Here is a 22,776-nt window from a genome sequence, read left to right on the forward strand (position 1 = left end):
TTGTGATGAATCTGTCTCATTTATGATAAAGGTCGACATACACATAACCTCAACTGACATATTTATATACTTTCTTAAATTCCCAACTTAATAGGAACATTGTTATTTCATAAAACATAATGTTAACAATTAGGAGGTTCGTTCTGTATTTTCTTAATACTTCAGCAATGTTCGAATGCCCATTTTCAGGGAACTGTGAGGGCAAATATCTTTGCTGTACCGCAAGTACCGACATATGCTTTTGGTAGATTAGGATCTCTAATTATAAAACAAATATTAAAAAACAGATTGACTTAATCTATATTCCTGGTATTACAAGCAAATGGAAGTAATGATCAGTTATCTTTATTGCACTAATTATCATCTGAATTTGAATGCAACCATTAATCGACCACATCTTTATGATTCTCTTTGCAAGCAAGCTTAAGTGAGTTTACTTTATCTTCATCAGAAATATTTGGTTTTGCCCCTTTTTGTAGAAGCAAATCAATAATTGTATAAAAACCTTTGAAAGAACTAATAGAAAGAGCCGTCCCTCCTGTTTTGTCTTGTTCATTAACAACGGCTTTATTATCCAACAAGATTTTGACAACATTTGCATGCCCTTTTCTGCAAGCTTCATGGAGAGGTGTTATACCATCTTGAGTTTTTTGATTTACTGACGCTTTCGCGTGAATTAAAATGTCTATTATACTCTCATTTCCCACTTTGCACGCATCGTGTAAAGGAACAGCGCTTTGATCATTACTGTTAACCTTAGCTCCACTCTGTAAAAGCATTTTGACGATGACTGTATTTCCGTTTTTACAAGAAACACGAAGAGGTGTCATTCCATTATCTGTTTTTTGATTGACCACGGCTTTTTTGTCAAGTAAAAGTTGTAGAACCCTTTCATGATTTGCACTACATGCAATATATACAGAAGTTTTACCAAACAAATCTACTGCATCTACATTCGCACTACTATTAAGTAAAGCTGAAACTGTTCCAGAATTTCCGTTGTAACAAGCTAAATGTAACGGTGTACATTCATCAGCATCTTTAACATCTACTTTTGCATTGTTTTTAAGCAGTAATATCGCAAGATCTGTATATCCATTTGCACACACTACGTGAAGAACACATCTCTTATTCTTTCTGCTGTATTTTTCATTTACTTTTATCCCCGAGTAATGCAACATGTACTTTGCAACATCGACGGAATTGTTTTCACAAGCATAGAAAAATGGCTTCAATTCCTCGTGGTTTGGAATATCAACTAAAGAGTTGTTTTCAACAAGGTCTTTGACAATTTCTAGATGCCCTTTTTTGCATGCTAAATGTAAAGGAATATTGCCAGCGGTATCTCTTTCATTAATCATACGTTCATATTGTATGAAAAATGAAACGTACTCATGATATCCTAGAGCGGACACAACATGAAGGGCTGTCATTCCTTCTTTTGTTTTTGTCAATTCATTACACGTTATATTTAGCTTTATATGTTCAAGAAACTTTGCCCTGAATTGTGGAACTACGTTCTGTGCACTTTCAAAAACTTGTTTATGAAATCCTTTTTTTAATTCAGTAACAAGTCGTCGAAAATATGCATTTGTGTTTTCTCTGGTTACTTTTATGATGTAGACATCTTGTTCGTCACTTATACAATACAATCGAATCTGATTTAATATCACGTCAATTTCACAATACTTAATAACTGATTTCATGAATGTTTTTGCAATACAACAAAGAACGATGTTTCGCATTGTTTTATGAATAAACTCGAAACAACCATGCTCTTCTCTCACGTATTCCCCTTTAAAAGCAGCTAAAGTAGACTTCAGAAGATTTTTCGATTGATTTTGAACAAAAGTTGATTCATGAAACAAATCCTGTAATAAATCATCATGTTCATGTTTGTTGATTGTAAGTGAGTTAATTGAAATTATATGTTTGATTGCAAGAATTGCTAATGCAATAAATCTAACTTGTGATTTGGTTTTGAAATTATCTATCTCGTTTTCAATAATCAAAAAAGGAACTTCTAAGAATTTTTTTAATGAGTATTTCTTCGAAGATGAGTACATTGCGCAAACAGATAGAAAAATATTATACAGCATTATGTCATCCTCATTCAAAGCCATTGAAACATCGGTGTTGATATAAGATTTGAAGATATTCAATCTCTCTTCTGCTAATAGCTGTAAGTTTTCCGATAACAAATCACACGTGTAAGATGGGATATTTAAGTATTTATACCATTCTTGTTGCCAAATATATGTTCTACTTGTAAGAATAATTTTTGTTTGATCTCTTTTGCTGACAATTATTTTTAATAAAGGTCCATTTTCTTCCCATGATACTGCTTCTTTTTCATCAACCGCGTACTTTCCGATAAAATCATCAACGAGGAAAATTTGTTTTGTGCCTGGTACATGATAGTTTGTAATGTCAACTGGTTTCCTGACAGGTAAAATAGTGTAACCAGCTTCTTCTTTTAGTTTGAAAGCTGCATAATAAGCAAGGCTTGATTTACCAGTCCCCGTCGGTCCAACTATAAGAATCACGGTTTCGGTCTTCGTATGGTTGTATATGACGTCTGCTGCTCTTGTTTTAACAAACTTGTCAAGTTTACTAGCCCAGTCTCTAAGTGTTTCATTTTGAAATTCTGTAAGGATATTGTAAAATTAAATCAAAACTATAATTGTATAAAATCAAAAATAAACATGTAGTTTTTCTGATCTATATAGGATAATGATGTTGCAAGGCGCTTCTTTTACATCTGATATTTTTTTATGTCAAACACGAAGACCCTTTGACAGACAATAGTTAGATATATATCATTATGATCGGAGTAAATGCGAGAAATAGAATATGCCGCCCCAAAAAGAACAAAAATATGTATATATATTTTTCAACAAATGACAGTTTCAACTGAGATAGATTATGCATTGTCTGTAGCATCAATGTCAGATCTCATATTATAAATGTGCCCCCACCAAAGGGTTACTGGAGAATAGAAATATAATCGATTGATCTTCTCCCGACCGGCAATAAAACCTTGTCAAAATGGGGCGTTCGTTGGGATATGCAGGATGTTTAAATTCGCAGTCACTTCCAGTCAAAATGGGTACGGTATATCTAATTCCATGTGTTGAGAGGTTGCCACGCTCTTTGTACGTTAAGAACCCTTGCAACAACTCTTTTACGGATCTGTTGGTTGTCTGTCGCAAGACTAAAATTTCTGTCCCTATCCAATTAACCTATTTCTAGTCTAGTGGCATTCCAAATTTCCTGCCCTTCAACAATGTTAACCCTATTACGAAACCTACTTATTGTATGTACTGTTGATTGTTGATTTGTTCTCGTTCTCAATATGCATGACATATTTTTGACCGAATGTTTATTAATCAACAATCAATCAATCAATTATGTACTAATTGAAATATAATAAAAAAAAGATGCAAATTGAATTTATTGTTCTTTTTTGCCGAACGTCCGGTATTTAATAGTTCAAGCATATTCAGGACCAAACCCTATTTCTTTTTAGATTATAACTTGATGATAATCATTATGCAATTTTCAATAAAAGATATCGAATGGATAATTAAACAAGAAGGCCAAAGCAAACTGAAAATGCCCGATCCTGCTTCATAGGTGGCACCCGTTGTGTTGCTCATGTAAGTACAAATCCGATGATAAGTCTTGTTTAGTAGGTCACATTTGAGGAAAAGAAGACGGGATTTTGGTTACGACAATTGGGACATGTCTGTCGTCATCAGTGAAACAGATATTCCAAAACAGTCACCCAACTCGTGAAACGTCCTTAACATTTTCAAAGGAATGACTTCAACTTTACTACTTGGTACTCTTTATTTGATAGCTGTATGTTAGCAGCAACCCTTTGTGAAGGAAATCATTATCGGAAATGCAAACTCTGAAATATCGTATCAACTTGAATGTATATACTTCATATGCAGGTGCTGCTCAAATGTTGCTTTACAGAAACGGAAAGTTCATAATTGGGAATTGAAATCACATCTATGAAGCCAGCAGCTATTGATAAGTTAATTGGGGATTTTTTATTTAGAATAAAGACATAGGTAATGATTTTCCTCATATTGGCTGTTCATGGACGAATATTGAATTGATGATCATAAAGAAATGGATTGTACATAATGGAGTTAACCCATTTTAGAAACTTTTCGTAGTACACTCCAGATAATTTGTATTTCTTACAAAAATGGGTTAACATAGGAATAACTTATTAGTTGCGTTTGATACTCATCTTTTCAAATAGAATTTCCATAAAAATAATTATTTGTAAGCATATAATTACTGCTACTTCTGATGACACGCTGGATAGAAAATACATTTGCAACCGGTCTTCTTATGACGCTCGTATTATTGCAAGGGTTCTGAAGATTTGTGAATGTCAGAATCAACGTCTTCGATAACATTCAATGTGATGCTTAGTATTAGTTACCTGCATGTAAGCCTATACGTATTCAAATTGCTTTTTACTTTCAAGACAATGTTTTAAGCTAAGAAAGAACGCTTTCTTACAGTTACCTTTAAAGTTACTTACAGGAATGTTCTAAATGACAATATGTATTTAAACAAATTAACATTTTACGCAATATCACGGCGCAGTACCGTCAGTATTTTTTAAAGTATTTAACCAACCCCGGTACACATATATTTAATATGTAATTGTTCAGAAAACAATTGAAGGTCTTTCCACAATAATTCCTAAATAATTGATAAGAAGCTATTTCGGGTTTCCTTAAATTATTCCCTGTTTCATATGATGGTTTTAGTTCCACTATTTCGATACATGTGTGGTTTCAATATACTTTGCCTGAAATAAGGGAGATAATCACCAACTTCTGGTTGAGAAAATGTCACTTCCGGTCTCATTTGAAAGCAGTATTTACACTAATAACAAAAATATATGGTTTCTATATACTTTTTCCTGTAATTACGGAAAATATTAGCTACTTCCGATTATTGAAGGTCACTTCCAGTCTCAAATGATAGGTTTATGTATGTATATTAAATATATATAGTTTTGTCGTACTTTTCCAAGAAAACAAGTGCAAAATAACCTACTTACGGTTTACTCAAGGTCACTTCCGGTTGACAATTTTCAACCTCATATCTCAACATTTTGCAAAAGACCTTATGACTTTATCATGTACTGAGTTGAAAAAAATAACCTTAAATTAAAACATTGCAGGGGAAATATCTCCTTTAAGATGTAATTGGACTGTTTCAAACCAAATATATCATATTTCATCACAATGAGGCACTATTTCATTTATATATATATATAGAGCTTTAAAAGTGTCAGAGGAGATCATAAAACAAACATAAGAAAAAATTGAGAAAATGGTTTTGACTTTTAACCTTGACATCATTTTGGTTTATGAGTTACAAAGACATAACGAACAATTTAATTGTTAAGGGTAGATAACTCATATGAGATGTCACCACTGGATCGCCTATGTTCAATTCAGTTAAATATTCCTGAGGATGTAACAAACAAGGAAGATAAAGAATTTTGTCGTTATCTCTTTTTTTTTATTGAGCAGATACAATAACAAGAAAGAACAGTGTTTTGGGGGGGGGGGGGGGGGTATCCCTTACAAAAGTGTTCTGTTTAACTGGGTGAGTTTCTAAAGTGCTATAACTGATCGATAACATATTCAAAAAATCAAAGCGATATCTTGCGAGACCACTACATTGCACTATGCAAGAAAGACATCCTTTTGAATCTATTTGACTAGTTATGTAGTTAGTTAATGAATTCTTGTGTGGTCTATGCATCATATGAAATTCTACAAACTCTAATGTTTAATAATATACTGCCTAACTGTATTTGTGTTTGATCGGATATTGATTTTTAAGTATTGATATGCATTTACCTTGAATATAAGACGGCATCTTAACTTTATTATGTACATTGGTTTCAACAGTAGCACTTTTATCTTCAATATTTTCGTCCATATCCTCTGGAGGTGTCTTAACTACATCTACAAAATACAGCAATGTACAAGCACTAACTTGATTTTATAGTTTCTCTTAACTTACTGTAAAAATATATGTTTAAATATGTATATTTCTTTTTTTAGTTGACAAAATGCATGTTTCAAATAATAAATTTGATATGATTTATTACAGTAAAATTTCACATTAATTTGGCTTTAAAATGGGAAGAATGACTAAAATGAAATATATAATACATTAGGACGACCTCACAATGTATATTATGTTAAATAAATATGCAATAAAAAATACTGTATTGTTCTCTACGATTAAAACAAAAACATAGGGAGCAAAACTTTAATCCAAGGCAAATCACAAAGCATGAGATATTGCGAAGAAAGACAAAATGACGTTAATCGTGTGTATGTTCTTAGAAATTGGAAATATGTGATTATCTTTTGTGTTTTGTGTTTTTCTAAATAAACAAAAAATAGAATAGAATAAAAGTAAATAGATCTGTTATCATAAAATTTCTATTTTCAGAAATTGAAATGTGTCATGTTTTCTCTTTATTCTCTATGTAGTGCAATTATTCCATAGTTTTTGGTTTTATATATCAGTGTAAATGTCTTCCCAGTTTTTCATACATTCTTGATTTGCAATATCCACATAGTACCACAATATATGTCTGATATATAAGCAAAAATATGACAATAGTTAAGGCAAGATATAACAAGTTTTTGCACCAGAAAAATAAATAAATCACATAAATGATTTTAAAGCCTAGTAAGCCTTGCAGTAGCCAAAACCATGGACACGGATACTTACCTTTACATTACATGATTACATTTGATTTATTGACGAACGTTAAAAATTGAATCTTTCATAACCTGTTACACTTATGCACTTGTCATTGAAATCCGATTAATAATGATAGTAGGACATTTTTTTTAAACGAGGAGAAAGGATGTTAAACTCATATTTGGTAAAATAGACATGGGGAGTACATATTTAGGCCGCTTTACTTCTCCCACAATTGTCAAGCTAAAACACTTCATGCTATATAGGATTTAAATATAAATACTAAAGGTGATAGCATTATCAGAAGTTTTCATGAAATTTTCCACCTATGACTGGTTGTTGATTTGTCATTTTTTGGTATAAGAAGTCATAAGGGGAGATTGTTTTTCCGGCCAACTTCTCCTACTGTTTTTATCTAGAACTGTAATATTTGGTTGGGGGTAAGTACATTTACTAAAGATGCACACTCTATCAGGATTATGATTTTCCTCTTATGATAGACAAGCAATTTAGAAGAATGAATTTCCATAAAAGCCTTTAAGAACTAACGCAGGATGAAAAACTATTTAAAAATCAGAAAAATGTTATTTGAAAGTATGGGTCAATGCAAATCCTGCTTTAAAAAAAGGACGGCTGTAAACGATTAAAAACACAGTAACATGGCATATACTCATTGGTGCATTACAACGGCTTTGTAAGTGATAATTAAAATAAAACAATGAAAGAAGATGTAAAATAAAGCTCCTAGCTAGAGGATTTGTGACGACAAAAAGCCTTTGAATCAAAGGTTCTTATTTGATATACAGAAGTCATCTTTGCGAAGTAATTACAATCGTAGTTTTGACCGTAATGCAATGTTTGAATAAAAGAAACGACCATATGTTCAATTTGTCGTACATGAAGCTATTGACCTTTCAAAAATTCTTGACACCGACTGATAACAATTACAGTCTACATTTGAAATGGAGGGGTCGTATCAAAGATAAAAATTATTCAGGTAGATGTTAACCTATAAGTTCATATTCGATATAACGGAAACGGATATTCAGCAAATAGCTATTGGAATTTCCTGGTTGTCCTTTTCTCTCATATTATACGTATCACATGTATTTATAATTAATTCAACTATTTAATCTCCAAGTAATACAAGTGAACTTTTTTCTACAATTAAGGAATTTCAGAATAAAGATATTTTGATGCGTGTGTGTGTGAGTGTACCTCATATAAGACTGCGCTGCCTGCCAATAGCTGTAACTCGTTTCTTGAATGCCTTTTTATAATTCTGCATTTTATAATCCCCTTGCTACAAAGTGGGAATATTGTATCAGGAGTATCCGTCTGTCCATAACGCATCCGTAACACACTTGTAGACACTGTATGACCTTTACGAGAACATGTCGGATGTCTTGCAAGAAGCAAACACTTCTAGCTTTTTCGGATCACTAGACATTATCCATGCTTACTTTGTCATTGTTTTTCCTATACATGTTTTTTTTTTTTTGTAAAATTGTCCTTTTATTTTCATTTTTTTGTTACTTGATTTCGCTTTTATTTTATCAACGTTTCGGTTTTTACTTTTTTCTTTGTTAACTTTGCGTATCTAGAGTATTTATTATTTTACCTCCTACCAAACGTAGGGAATATTTTGTATCCTAGTGAATAGGTAAAACTATTTTGGTCATTGATATGACCTTGACATGACTATAATAAAAAGAATTGGCTCAAGTCTAAGAGAACGATAAAAGCACAATTATTTATTTCTGATTTAGACCTATAGGACTCGTCTATATCATTTTTTATGTTGAGGAACCCCCTGTTTATACAAAAGTTTAACATCGCTGAATAAAATAACATTTCAAATTTAAATAATTGAATACTTATAAGCTTATTCTTATGACGACATTGGCGTTTGAGATAATGTTTGTTTTACAGTAAATGCAATACGTTATTGTGTGCTTTTTGATATTCTTTAAACTTTTTTACCATTTATCTCTATTCTTTATATTCTAGCACCAAATTTTCTCTATTAATTTTTGGGTCTATTTTTACGTATTTTTTTTTATATAATTATGTTTTGCATACTATTCTCTATTCTGTAAATCCCATCCAGATACACATTTGACTTTCAGGAGTATGCGAAATACAGTGTAGTTTTGTTTTATATCGAATTGCTTTGATTAAAGGGCCATGAACTATTTTTATCTACATATGAGATACATTGATATACGGTCGGTCAAGCTTAAAATAAAATATAACGCAAAAATGTGTTCATTTAGCTCTTGTTATTTAGGGTACAAAACGTTAGAAACATGGGTTATGTACGTAAAGTGTCACATTTCGTTAAATATATGACTAAATGCATTTTATATTGAACTGTCCATATGCTATATTTAAGTTGTTAATGATATTAATATTATTGAAAGTTTTAAATTATAACATTTGCAAGTTTCGAAAAAGTATTACGTCGTAAGCTCTAAATGTCAAATGGTTCATGCCCTCTTTTCACTCAATCCGTTGTATGTGTACTGATTGCTATTAATGTCTTGTTGAACATAAAGGATTTATTAGTTGTAATTGGCTTTGAACCAGCTGTCAGAAACTGCGAATACTAGATATCGGTGTTTTGTGTCTAGTTTTATGTAAAATGCTTTCATGCCTCTTACCGATCTTTGAGATAAGCCTATTGCAAACATTCCAGTTTGTTATATGTTGTGCTGTAACACTACTGTTCCAAGTTAGGAGGAGGGTTTGGCACCAGCTCACGCACATGTTTAACTCCGCGGCATTCATTATATGTTTGTCCCAAGTCAGGAGCATGTTGTTCAGTGGTTGTCGTTGGTTCATGTCTGTCATGTTTGCTTTTCATAAAACGTTTTGTTTTAAATAAAGCCGTTTAATTTGTTTTTAATTGTTCCACACTTTTTATGTCGGGCCTTTTAAAGCCTACTATACAGTATTTTTTTTATTGTGGACGTCCGTACGGTGGACTATACTTGCTTACATTAACTTCATTTCAACTTTTATGAATAGTTGTTTCATTGGCAATCGTACCATATCTCCCTAATTTATTCAGAATACTCAGCAGATATATGCATTCAACGTGTTTCTTAGCCTTGTACTTACAAATTTCATATTTTGAGACAACGTAAGTATGGTGAACCTTTTCGTTACATATTAACTGATTGATAAGCCCATACAACACCGTTAGTAATAAGTATTCGGAACTTTTACTTCTGTCCTCTGCAAAATGGCATTTGATTATGTAAATGTATGTTGTTTTGAATTACGGTACAAACCTGAGCATTGGTGTTTGAATATTAATGGCCAACATTTCAAAGTAAGCAACCAAAACACCAACATTGCTACTGAAAATAAATTAAAAAAACAGACATACATTTTGTAAATTTGAATATGCAATTAAACATCGGTTGAGGAGCAACATGCACTGAACTAGATTAAAAACAAAACAAGTTGTGTGTATAATTACAAAGACAGTCGTCTGTTTTATGTGTTTGTATTGTATATTTATTTGATTGACACCAACATGTAATGTATTTTATGCATCTGCAGCTGTTATCAATTCTATTTAAAGCAGAAGACAATGCTTAGAAAGTGTTTATGACGGAATTGTTCAAAAAACAAATCTGTTCGTAGAGTGTATAAAAGCAAATGAAGCAAAGCATATTCAATTTTGCAGTTTCAGGTATTTTTATGTCGAGTTTCTTATATGCAATGAAATTTTGTCTATAGTACTGGACAGGATACAACTTTACTCATGCCAAGTATATCTTTATTTGAAACAAAGATAAATTCTGCACATTTTTTTGAAAAGTGCAAATTTAACAAAGACTAATAGGGGAAAATCAATGGTGGTATTACACCTATTATGAGAAGCTGCTCATGCACCTTTGACCTTGTGTGTACTCTCATTTGTTAAAATTTCATGCTATTTCAGTGAAATATTACACAAATGAAATATTCTGAGTGGATTGAGTCTCAAAAACACATTTTATGAGAAAATTGCCTTGAAATAGGACTCTACCATGAATATTATTAGACAGAGCAAGCCATACTCAGTGTTTTGGGGAGCTTTTTCTCCTTATTCTATATTTTGCTATATTAGAAATCTTTTTCCTACGTAATACTTTAATAAATATATAGATATTAGTAAATGAAATTATTTTTGGAGCAGTAACAACAAATTATTTACTAAAAGGTAAGCTTTCTATGTCCCTCTCTGGAACATGGCGTAAATTTAAGTTTTACGTAAGGACTTCTTGAAACCTCCATGGAGTCAGTAAACTTGTATATGGATAGTTCATTCAGCTTGAATACTTCATTTACTCATTCATTATCACATTTCTTTCATAAATAAGTGACAGTTTCCCCAAAATTTTTATTTATTGGCCTAAAAAGTTGCAATTTTGAGGAAATGAGAGGTATAAATGGACCAAAAGGGACATTATAATGAAGAAAATGAGGTCCATTAGTGGTATTTATCATCCTCGAGTCATCTTTTGTATCATATTCAACTGTTTGTAGGCAGATGAGATAAATATTTGATCACTTATTGGTTCACTTTGTAAAACGTCACCAGTGTTTGAGCAGAAAGTTGATGAATCAGGGGTATGTCAAAGAACGTCTCGTCCTTTTTTTTTAAAAGTTCATCGGAAGATACCAAGACCTTGTTGATAAATATTCCGTATCAACTTCACAAATAATACACGTTGGTCTTGAAGTATAGATTCTGTGTACTGACGTTGTTTATCATCTTAATAACGTGTTATAGTATTCTTTTATTTGTCTTTTTGATTATTACTTTTACTGTTTATTCTATTTTTGGTGATTTCCATTCGACGTGGCTCTGTACTTATACATCCCGTTCTTGTGTTATTGTGCTATGGTAAATTTTTGTATTCTTGTCTTTCATTTTTGCTAATTGTGCTTTGTCTATATGCCTTTTTGTGTTTCTTTGTTACATATGACGTGGCTCTATACTTATACATCCCGTCATTGTGTTATTGTGCTATGGTAACATTTTGTATTCTTGTCTTTCATTTCTACTAATGTGCTTTGTCTATATGCCTTTTTGTGTTTTTTTGTTAAATATGACGTGGCTCTGTACTTATACATCCCGTCAGTGTGTTAGGGTAAATTTTTGTATTCTTGTCTTTCACTGTTGCTAATGTGCTTTGTCTATATGCTATTTGTGTTTCTTTGTTACATATTTGTTTGTTTTTATAGTAATTAAGATTATAACACAATGTTGACTGCTGTACCCCAATTATTGAAATTTTTACCTATTGTGTCTGTTTGTTTTGTTCACACATCGATGTCAATATAATGGAATTTTATGCGACTGTCATACAAGTGAGATGTTTAGCTAGCTATAGAACAAGGTTTAATCATCAATTTTCTACATAAGAAAATGCCTGTACCAAGTCAGGAATATGACAGTTGTTATCCATTCGTTTGATGTGTTTGAGCTTTTTATTTGCCATTTGATTAGGGACTTTCCGTTTTGAATTTTCCTCGGAGTTCGGTATTTTTGTGATTTTACTTTTCACACTATATGCTATCATGATGCGGCTTGATTTGAATTTTTCGAAGAAATTTTGCTCGAATCGCTTGAGATGTCGCCTTACATTATACTAGATTTTACTCTAACTATTGAACTGATTATGACAAACTTTTACAGTAATGCTTGAAATAACCAGTATTACAAATGAAAAAAATCACATTCAGTTTATTCAACAAAATAGTCTTCTTCCCTTAGTTTATTTAATTTGTATTTACATTGTGTCATAGGTCAAATTTATTTGTTCAGTGTATGTTAAATGGTGTTAATATGTCCTTTGATTGAGTTAAGCTATTTCAGTTGATATTTTATAGTGTGTCTTTCTATGTTGTGATGTTACACTATTGTTTCAGAAAAAGGGTGAAGGTTTGGTACCATTAAAACGTTTAAACCCGCTGCATTTGTTTGCACCTGTCCTAAGTCAGGAATCTGATGTTCAGTAGTTGTCGTTTGTTGATGTGGTTCATAAGTGTTTCTCGTTTCTCGTTTTTTATATAGATTAGACCGTTGGTTTTCCCGTTTGAATGGTTTTACACTAGTAATTTTTGAGGCCCGTTATAGCTTACTGTTCGGTGTGAGCCAAGGCTCCGTGTTGAAGACCGTACTGTGACCTATAATGGTTTACTTTTATAAATTTTGACTTGGATGGAGAGTTGTCTCATTGGCACTCATACCACATCTTCTTATATCTATTCTTTAGGTGTAATACCACCAAATCATAGTACGTCACACCCGGTTGCATACGATAAAGGGTGGAAAAAAAATATTCCCATTAATTTGACAGTTGTAGGAAATTAATCCTACATTTCATTGCAGTAAAAAATTTCTGAGTCATTAACATATATCTTGGGTGTTTGAAAGCACCATTATTTTTTTATTTGGTGTTTCTATAGAATATTTTGAAAACTTGAGGTTACATAGTTACTAAAGCTTGTACACAGGAAAATAAGGGGTGAAAATTTAATTGGTTAACTTTCAGTGATGTTCATTTTCTGATATGCAATGCAATGTTATGTGAAATTTTGTCTTTAGTACTGAACAGGATAAAACTTTACTCATACCAAGTATTTCTTTATTTGAAACAAAGATAAATTCTTCATAATTTTTTGAAAAGAGCAAATTTAACAAAGACTAATAAGGGAAAATCAATAGTGGTATTACACCTAATTAATTTAAAACAGCCTTTCAAGACCGTCATAGTCATAATAGTTATTTTGACTAGTATTGTGAACATAATTGTGAATTTTCGGATTTCGTTCCATATAATTGTATGATTTCAAGATTACTGTTTGTGGTGTCCTATGCTGTTGTCAATGGGAGATATCCGTTGTTATTCTGCGGTTTACATGTTGTAATGTACTAAAATATTATTAATTTATGCATTTGTCTGTGCTGAGTGTTCTTGTCTTTGGTTGTACTGTAATCCTATCACGCCGTGTTGTCATTTTAGCGATATTTTCAACATTGCCATATAAGCGGGAGGTTTGGCGAGCCATAAAACTAGGTCCAACCCACCATTTTTCTTAAAATGTCCTGTACCAAGTCAGGAATATGGCAGTTGTTATAAAAAAAGTCCGTTTCTATGTATGTTGGGTTTTGTTTTTGTTGCAGTTCAGTGTTTCTGTTGTTCCGTTGGTTTCCTCTTATAGTTGATATGTTTCCATCGGTTTTAGTTTGTAACCCGGATTTGTTTTCTCTTAGTCGATTTATGACTTTTGAACAGCGGTATACTACTGTTGCCTTTATTTTTGATTTATTATCTGACAGTTTAACATATCAAAACGAATATGTTATTATTATCTAGGTATTATCAAAGCTTCCTTTCAGAAACAACAAGTGCATACATGCAATCTTTAGAGCTAAAAATCATTACAAACAAACAGTTTTGTGTAAATCAACTCAAGTTTTTTTTATTTAATTTTTCATTTTGAGTGTCATTTTGTCTTTTTTATCTTGAGCCATTGTGTTGACTGTTATTTTTTATTATTATTTTAGAAACCCCCTTGGTATGTCCCCACTACTTAAAAGAACGGTACAGATAGTTATTTCAAATGCAACGCAATCGCTTTATCCTTCAATTATTCTTATCTCCAGAAGCAAACAAATATATGGTAAAGAGATAGAGATCATATCAACTTTCAGGATAGTTTCAATTGAGCGCTTTCACAAATGCCAGGATGTGGGAGGTCTCTTGTTGAATAACCCGTAACATCATTCAATTCATCTTGACATATCAAAAAGAAAATATGGAGTTGAAGGGTTGGGATCTTAACTAGTTGCAAGGCATTTTTACACTATCAAATATCATGAGTGGAGATGACCCCTGATGACTTAATTGTCATTCGATGTCTTTTGATGCACCGAACAAGAAGAAATCATGTGGTTGAGGGGCGGGAATCTCAACCATGTTTACGATATTGGAGTATTCTCCAACGCCGTTGGAGTTATTAATCGTTCATATGTATTATGCAATGTATTTTGAAATATCAAACAAGAAAACACGAGACGTACATTATGTAAGAGACGGGTGTCTTGTCCATTTTCAAGATGTTCAAGGTTGCACTTTGTAAATACAGCTGTTTCACAAGCCACGCCTCTTTTGGGGAGATATATAATATTCATAGAGATTTTGTTTTGTTTACGTACTGGTTATCAGATATGATCTTTATGTTTCATCTCATAGAGAAATAATTTGGGAGTGTTACCAGTGTAAAAACACATGGTAGCGACGAAAATTGAATTCTGAGGAAAGACTCAAAGTGAAGTAGGGGTAGTACATAATTTAAGTATAAGTTTAAACTCTTAGAAGTTCGGGGCATATAAATGTTGAAAATATGCCGCACAGCCCTATGTTTTGACCTCTGGACAAAAAAGTAGTGCATACCAACTTTCCGTTCTAGGATATAATTTTTCTTGAAACCTCATAGTAAAAGTTGCACAGCTTTAGCCGCAAAGGGAAATGGGAAATTGCATTGTCTATATTTACAGAAGTGCAACCTTAAAGATATACAAATGGAAGAGAGTGGAGACGAACATGCTACATAGGGACCCGCTCCATATTAATTCTTGTGTATTGGAATGTAGACCATGTTTACCCCGCGCGACCCGTTACGATGGAAATATGAATACCGGGTGTCTATTCATCTGTCCGTCTTATAAGTGCTCTGACATGTACAATTCTTGCCAGATACTTATAAAATGTATATAAAAGGTTGAAATTAGCTTTTTCTCAGACAAGTTATAAAAACCAGTGCCGACAAACTATTTTGCAAAGAGCTACCCTTTGATTTTTTTTTATATACAATTGCATTGTTAGCGCTTTCACATGTATACTTCATGTGCGTATGGTAAATTGCATTGTACGCACTATCACATGTATAACTCATGCGTACAAGATTGTTATCATCTTTATTTTATAGGTTATATATAAGCAATCTCTCGGAAAAGTTAGATAAACAGTACCGATCAAATATTTAAAAAAAAAAGTTATGCCCCTTGGAAATATTAGTATGAATATTTGCTTTGTAAGTACTCTTGGTAGTACAATATTTCCCAGACTTTCATCAAATCAACATCAAAGGTTTTTGAGAAAGGACCAACATTTAGAGCTGTTCAATTAACTGTTCTGGATTTTTGTTCTTTCGAAATGTTAAATCAAATTGCATTGTAAGCGTCCACGGGTCCAATCCTTTCCAGATATTTATGAAATCTAAAGTAACAGTATATGTGAGCAATGGTTCATATAAATTAAAAAAATAGTGCCAATCAACAATTTTGTAAAGAATTATGACCATTGAAAATATTAATGATATGGAAAATTGTGCTTTAAGCGCTCTCAAGCCTACATTTCTCTAAGTAAATCAATTGACAGTCTTATATATAAAGAACAAATTTTTTTTTAAGGTTTTGCCCTTGGACAGATAAATTAAGTACAACCCGTGGGACATTGGACATTTTTCCTGATTAATTAATTTTACCATATCTGTGTACGTGTTTTGTATAAATTGAAAAATTATGACATGGATCCAGGTCATAAGCAAAACTAGATCTTTCTGGTCTCTTGCTTGCACAATTTCTGTTGTTAACTAAATAAATACAAGAAAAATTCTGAAAATTTACGATGCTATTGTGCAAATTGTACATGACGTTTCTGACGTCCATTCAAACTAGGTAAATAAATGGAAATTTTGTCTCGTATTAGAAAATTAATTTATCAAATATCTTATTATATATGTACATGATGTATACTAATATTATGCAATTATTTACCAATTTTACATAACAAACGACCGAACTCGATAGGGATTTAGAGAGGCCCCAGTCCAGGTTGCACTTACGAAATGCTTACTGGTCCAGATATGTTGGTATTGCTTGATTCTGATTGTATTCCCTAATATAAATGCAAAATAAAGCATATTTCCACAAAGATGTGATAAACATTCACATATAATTGAAGCAAGACATATATATAGGGGATTCAAATTATCCTTTTGTTGAACAATACAATTACTTACTTGTTATTGAGATTATTATTATGACAACTTCCACACGTGCTCGGTTTCTATACTTCCAAAGCTCGTAGTTCACTGAATATGTAATAGAAAATGAATCTCATTATTTCATAAAGTTTTTTTTTTTATTATTATTATCATTAAGGCAGCTGGGGTGTCTTCCTCCATCTTGGATTCTGAAATAGCAGATAACAATCGGTCTAGATCTTAAACAAAATGTGCAAATTTCTAGAGTAGTGTGTAATTCACATGTAAAACTTTTCATGCCAATATAGAAAATTATGTGTTTTATCATATTTACGGCTGTATTTTACCAAAACAAAAACAGAATTTTTTTGTTTGATTTATTTTTTCCAACTTTGCCACATAAGTGGAGATAACTCAGATATAACGGAAGATAACTTATATAAAGTAACTTTTATTATAGAATGTGTTGTGAATTTTCCTATTTGTTTATGTAGCAAGAAAACGAGTCCAGTGACCCCATTTTTTTCTTTTTCTTATCTGAAAGCATATTATTAAAGGTATCTTAATAGTTTATCTTAAAATTCTATGGTGTAGTTTTTTTTTATAACACAAAATTCGATTTTCCATGCATAATCTATACGGCATCTGACAATTTTGCACAACCTGTAGCGCGAAAAAGTCCGGTGACCCATACTTTTTATCATATGTTTGAAAAAAAAGCATGATATAAACTACATTTTCACAAATTATTAAAAAATTCTATGGATTTTAATTTAGACCCCCCCCCCCACCCCCACCCCCACCCTTCCAATCTACCTTAACACGAAAGATTGTCTTGAAATACTATTATGCGGCGATTACCTCAGTCATCTTTTATTCACCTTGGTATTAAAAACAATGTACAATATGTGATTTAAACAAACTTTCACAGGATGGCTGACTTGCATTTAAGACACGGTAAATACTATAAAAATTTGGACCTGTTGCTTGAAGGCGATCCATCGATCAAGATATAACCGTTTTTTGCAATTTACTTGTCAGTTTTATATTAAGCAGCATATTAAATAATATCTAAAGGTATCATATAAGACCCTTCTTGATACACCATTATATAAATAAAAAATAGCTGAAAAGGAGAAAGAGCAGATTTTTACTCCTGGAACACATTGTCATCCAAAGCAAAGACCAGTGGGCGTACCATAAATTTTCGTACGTAATACTCCTAAATATTTAATATACTGTGGTATGTAAAAGCCAACTGAAGATTTATTGGCTCTGACTTTCATGTTTTCATCCAATAAGGATCCAAATGAGGAGGATTCTTTTTTGAAGTTCACCTGATTCACTCCAATTGTGTTTGTTGACTTGATTTGTCTCTTCCTGGTCGATTTATGAGATTTGAACATCGGTTAATTACTGTCGCCTTAATTTGGCAATTATTTGTAGGTTTTAGGGCCATTCAGGTCATATGCATAGAGCTCTTCATGTGTTTAGAAATTTATGCATCATTGGTTTTCCAATATTTGACTTTGAGCAATCCCGATGTCGAAAAATCAAGATAAGAGCCTCAGATGCATATATTTATACAGCATTGTTCTTATACATGTTATATTCTAAAGAAAATAGCATAAAAAACGTATAACAGAATCGCAACAACTTGATATTTACTGTCTATGACATTATAAGTTTATTGACAATTTTTTTCATTTGACTTATAAGTAGATATCATATTTCTGATAATTTGTCTGTTTACCGTTTAAAACTCATCTGGTGAAAAATCGCCAGTTTGCTAATTATGACTTTTATATGCACATCTTGCGGATGTTCTTTGTGTACATATTCAACCAAACTTATAAACATTTTTAGATAACAGACAAACATGCAAAACACAGACACTAAATCATCGTTTTAGGGGTATCAACTCCAAAACGGGCTGTTACACATTCAAAGTAAATAACTGTTGTCATGTTGCTTTTTTTTTATTAGTTTACACTTTTTACCTAACTCCTATAGAATTTAAAGTAAAAGCCAAAACAAATTAGAAAATAATCAATTTATCATGGGCAATATGTCAAAAACAGGTTGACAGATTAATTTTGAAATTTTCAGGGTTAATATATCTTATCGTGCCTATCATAGTTTACTGTTTACCCAATTACCTTGTAGTATTATCATTCCACTTTACCTTTTCTTACAAACCAGTTGAATGTGTACGACCTACAGTGTTTACTCGTTTAAGTCAAAATATGACTAGTACTTAACTTAAGCTTTGTGAGGTAAGTACATCTTCTGACATATTACTTCGCTTGAACTAAAGTATCAGATGAAAGTCAAATATTATTCTTGACAACATATTAAGCGTTCTATCAACATACCTGTTCCAAACCCCGGTGTGATGGGCGATGATATATCGATATCTCCTGGCAATCTATTAAAGTATTGATCATAAATAACTAAGGATGGATAATGGCATCACATTTGATAAAACAAATCAAATATATATCAAATGCTTTTGTCTAATCAAGAGGCAATGTTTGTGATATATAATGGATGGTAGAGACAAGCGTAGACAGTTCTATAATGTTTACAAATGCTGTGTATAAATACGTTTTTTTTTCTGAACAATGAACACAATACTTCCAAATAGGAAGTCTAAAGAAAATGTGTTTCGTAACTTTCTTTTTTAACCTTGCAAATCGATGAACGTTGGCATATAACAAGTTCTCTCTTCGAAAGAGGTTGATTTTTGACATTCAAGTAATACGATTTCAGAATTGATTTCAGCTAGAACAGAGCAAAGGAGCACATATCAAGGTCATCTGAGATCTTTCATTTTCATGTCAATTTTAATTTCAAATGTTATGTTCACCAGTACGATTTTTTTGTTAGACTGGCAGTGTATGAGTAAAAACTCTGAATGAAGATTATGTATCTAACGGAATGTTTGTGAATTTTCACTTATACATGTACCTTAATAAACCTGCACCTGAATTACCATAACAGACGGGGGAAATACCGAAGAGAGTATCAAAATTTATTTGCATATCGAAGGGAAACCGACAAAAAAAAAACGACGATAAGACAAACAGTCTACACAACACTACATATATAGCTATTGGCTGAGCAACACGAACCCTATATAAAATAATATGTGAAGGATATTGTCAATCCATTTTTGAACAGAATTACTCCTCTTGTTTACTGATTATAACTATATCTATATCAAAGGTAATTGAGATCAATGTTTTAAAACCATGACAACAGATATTATATAACTTAACATTGATATAATATTATTGACAATAAAAAGGATCAGTAGAGATAAACCCTGACCGATCAATATCAATACATAACAATGGTGTATGTAACACGTATTCTTGACCTGCTGACGTGTGCATTTAAGATATTGAGATTCTAATAGTTAAATGGAAACTTGATGCTGATCAATTAATGGTGTACATGTGGGATCAACGTCAGATGAACTTTTGCAGACGGACGTGTACTCCTTACAATCACACTACTTATCTGCTATAGTGTACTTGTTACTTGTAATGAGTGTTGGTGGTTCTCCTAACCATCATGTGGCAAATATGTCAGTCATGCCTATTCAGGAAAATGATAAATTAATAATCAAACAAACATGCATGTTTGTAGCAGTGCGTCAACCATGAAAAAGAGCAGGAATATTAAAATACCTCCGAAAATTAAGTGTATATTCACAAGAGAAGAATTCTCAGGTAAATTACTAATTATACAAATGGCTATTGCAAGGGGTCTATAATAATAGTTAGGAGTCGTCTAGAACAACTTGCACTGATGTGAGTCTTATTACTTATATTAAGGCTTCACTTTGACTTTGATATGATGAAGGACGTCAAAAGTTGTGTTCTTTTGTTTCATGCGCGTGTAGTGATTTTGTGTTACAAACACGATGCATGCACAATATATGTTTTTTTTCATTTTCCAGACAATTTAACATTGATATATGACTACTGAAAATGAGACCAACGCCAACTAAACGTTGTATTATACAGCATTGACGCCATACAATCATCTCACATTAATTCTTTAAAGTGAACGCGTTAATTATAGTATTATAGAAACTGAACTAAAAACAAAACTTAACGATGGCAAGTGAACCCTCTTTGCAGACATATATTTCTTGCTTGGTTTATCTCCTTAATTGTATCTTTACAAATAATTGTGTCATGACCTGTTTATAATTATAGAAATCCCGTATACTTACTTATAATAAAACAACAATACAATGTTTATATTCAAAGTTGCCGAATCTTTAAAATGTAGAGAAGGACAACGGAATGAAACTTTTGCAATCACAAATTGATATAGAAGAAATTCAATGTCAATCTCTGCACAAGAACATGCGTATTTTTATACAGATGTAGTAGAATAATCTGCGATAACAAAAATTACGTTTTAGTACCTTTAAAATAATAATGCTTGACAACGGATTACAATCCTGATGTCAATGTAACATTAAAAAACTTACACAGTTACAATATGGTCGCACTTAAAACTTGTTTTCCACTTATTCTTATCAAGGCATTCATAATCTGGAATATAAAATTGGATTCAATACGTTTGAGGAGTAATACATTTATTGTATTATATATGTAAAATGGGTTTTGAAATATGTCAGCACAAAGAGATCTAATATTTTCAAATATCACAAAAGGAAGTATGCCATTTAAACTAAATCCTATTAAAGTATGACTTAAGTTACATTTCCGGAAGTGAAAAGAAGAACTTCCCGAGGAGATATTTCAGTACTTCAAGCTCTTTCAAAACTACGAACACAATATATCGTTTATATCATGAATAATAGGCGAGCTTTGAAGGAAGTACGATGTATAAAACATGAATATTGATAAACCTATATAATTATGAAGACTTTAGTCGAACTGTATTGAACTTTAACTTAACAATAAACCTTATTAATATACATACAATGGAAGTAGCTTGAACAGGATAAAGATATCCTTGGATTCGAATCTATTGTCACACTAAATATCGAGGGCATCACAATCATTTGAACAAGGGAAACACTTGTCGGAAAAATCACACTTTAACAAACAAAAGACATAAAAAAATGTATATATATATATATATATATATAATGTCTAAAAATAGCAGCAATCAACATCCAATCTATTTAGGCGTGGATCAGTTTGTGAAAATAAACTGATACAGTTACTGAATTAAAATTATATAAATGTCTAAGAATATAACTTAAACACGTTAATTAATACATTAAAAAATTCTATTAGATTTTAAATAGAAATACGCAATATTTCGCTAAACAAATTAGCTTCATCAGGCGTGTGCATCTCTCAAGGTGAAATCGGATGCATGAAAAAAAATATTTTTGTAGCTTGAACTACACAAAATTTGAGTAAAAGTTTAACATATTTATTGATGTTCTATAAAAAAATATGTGTTTGTAGCTTCAACTACATAAAGCTGGAGTAAAAGTTTAACATATTTATTGATGTTCGATAAATTGTATGAATTTCTATAAATTAATTTGTATTATTTCAAGATTATTGTTTTGATTTGTTTTTAAATCTTTTTTCGTCTCTCTCATTGAGTCCATCAAGTTCAAGAGTTCGTAACTGGTGCATCCAAAATCTCTCTCTCTTTTGTCTTCCTCTTGTGTCCCAATTTTGGTTTTTCTCAATGATTTGAAATGTGACGTTTTCAAAATCATGTCCTACCCTGGAGTGATAATAGAAGTACATCTGGAGAATGTCGTTCGTATGATGAAAAACGCTGAAAATGCTGCCTACAGATGCATCACTCATCAACTTTTCACAGTAAGGCAACCGAAAATAACTATTTGATATTTTGCAATGTTACCTGCAAAAGTATGAATGTTATTTACATTCTAGAATGTTCAGTTTGTGGCCTCCAATATGTTGGTGAGTCAAAGCA

The 22,776-nt window shown here is 31.9% G+C and overlaps 1 protein-coding gene across 1 annotated transcript; it reads right to left on the minus strand.

Annotated features, from left to right (window-relative positions):
- Window positions 1-49: 49 nt before the first annotated feature.
- On the minus strand, window positions 50-21,749 carry LOC127714496 (uncharacterized). The gene is made up of 6 exons (XM_052220568.1): window positions 21,335-21,749; window positions 19,200-19,252; window positions 16,861-16,932; window positions 10,065-10,133; window positions 5,907-6,014; window positions 50-2,647 (listed from the first exon to the last, which is right to left on the minus strand). Exons 4-6 carry the CDS (start codon window positions 10,126-10,128, stop codon window positions 384-386), a joined length of 2,436 nt encoding a protein of 811 aa, XP_052076528.1. The 5' UTR covers window positions 10,129-10,133; window positions 16,861-16,932; window positions 19,200-19,252; window positions 21,335-21,749; the 3' UTR covers window positions 50-383.
- Window positions 21,750-22,776: the final 1,027 nt, after the last annotated feature.

Source organism: Mytilus californianus, unplaced genomic scaffold (genome assembly GCF_021869535.1).
Source record: "Mytilus californianus isolate M0D057914Y unplaced genomic scaffold, xbMytCali1.0.p SCAF_9, whole genome shotgun sequence".
Classification (NCBI taxonomy): Eukaryota; Metazoa; Mollusca; class Bivalvia; order Mytilida; family Mytilidae; genus Mytilus; species Mytilus californianus.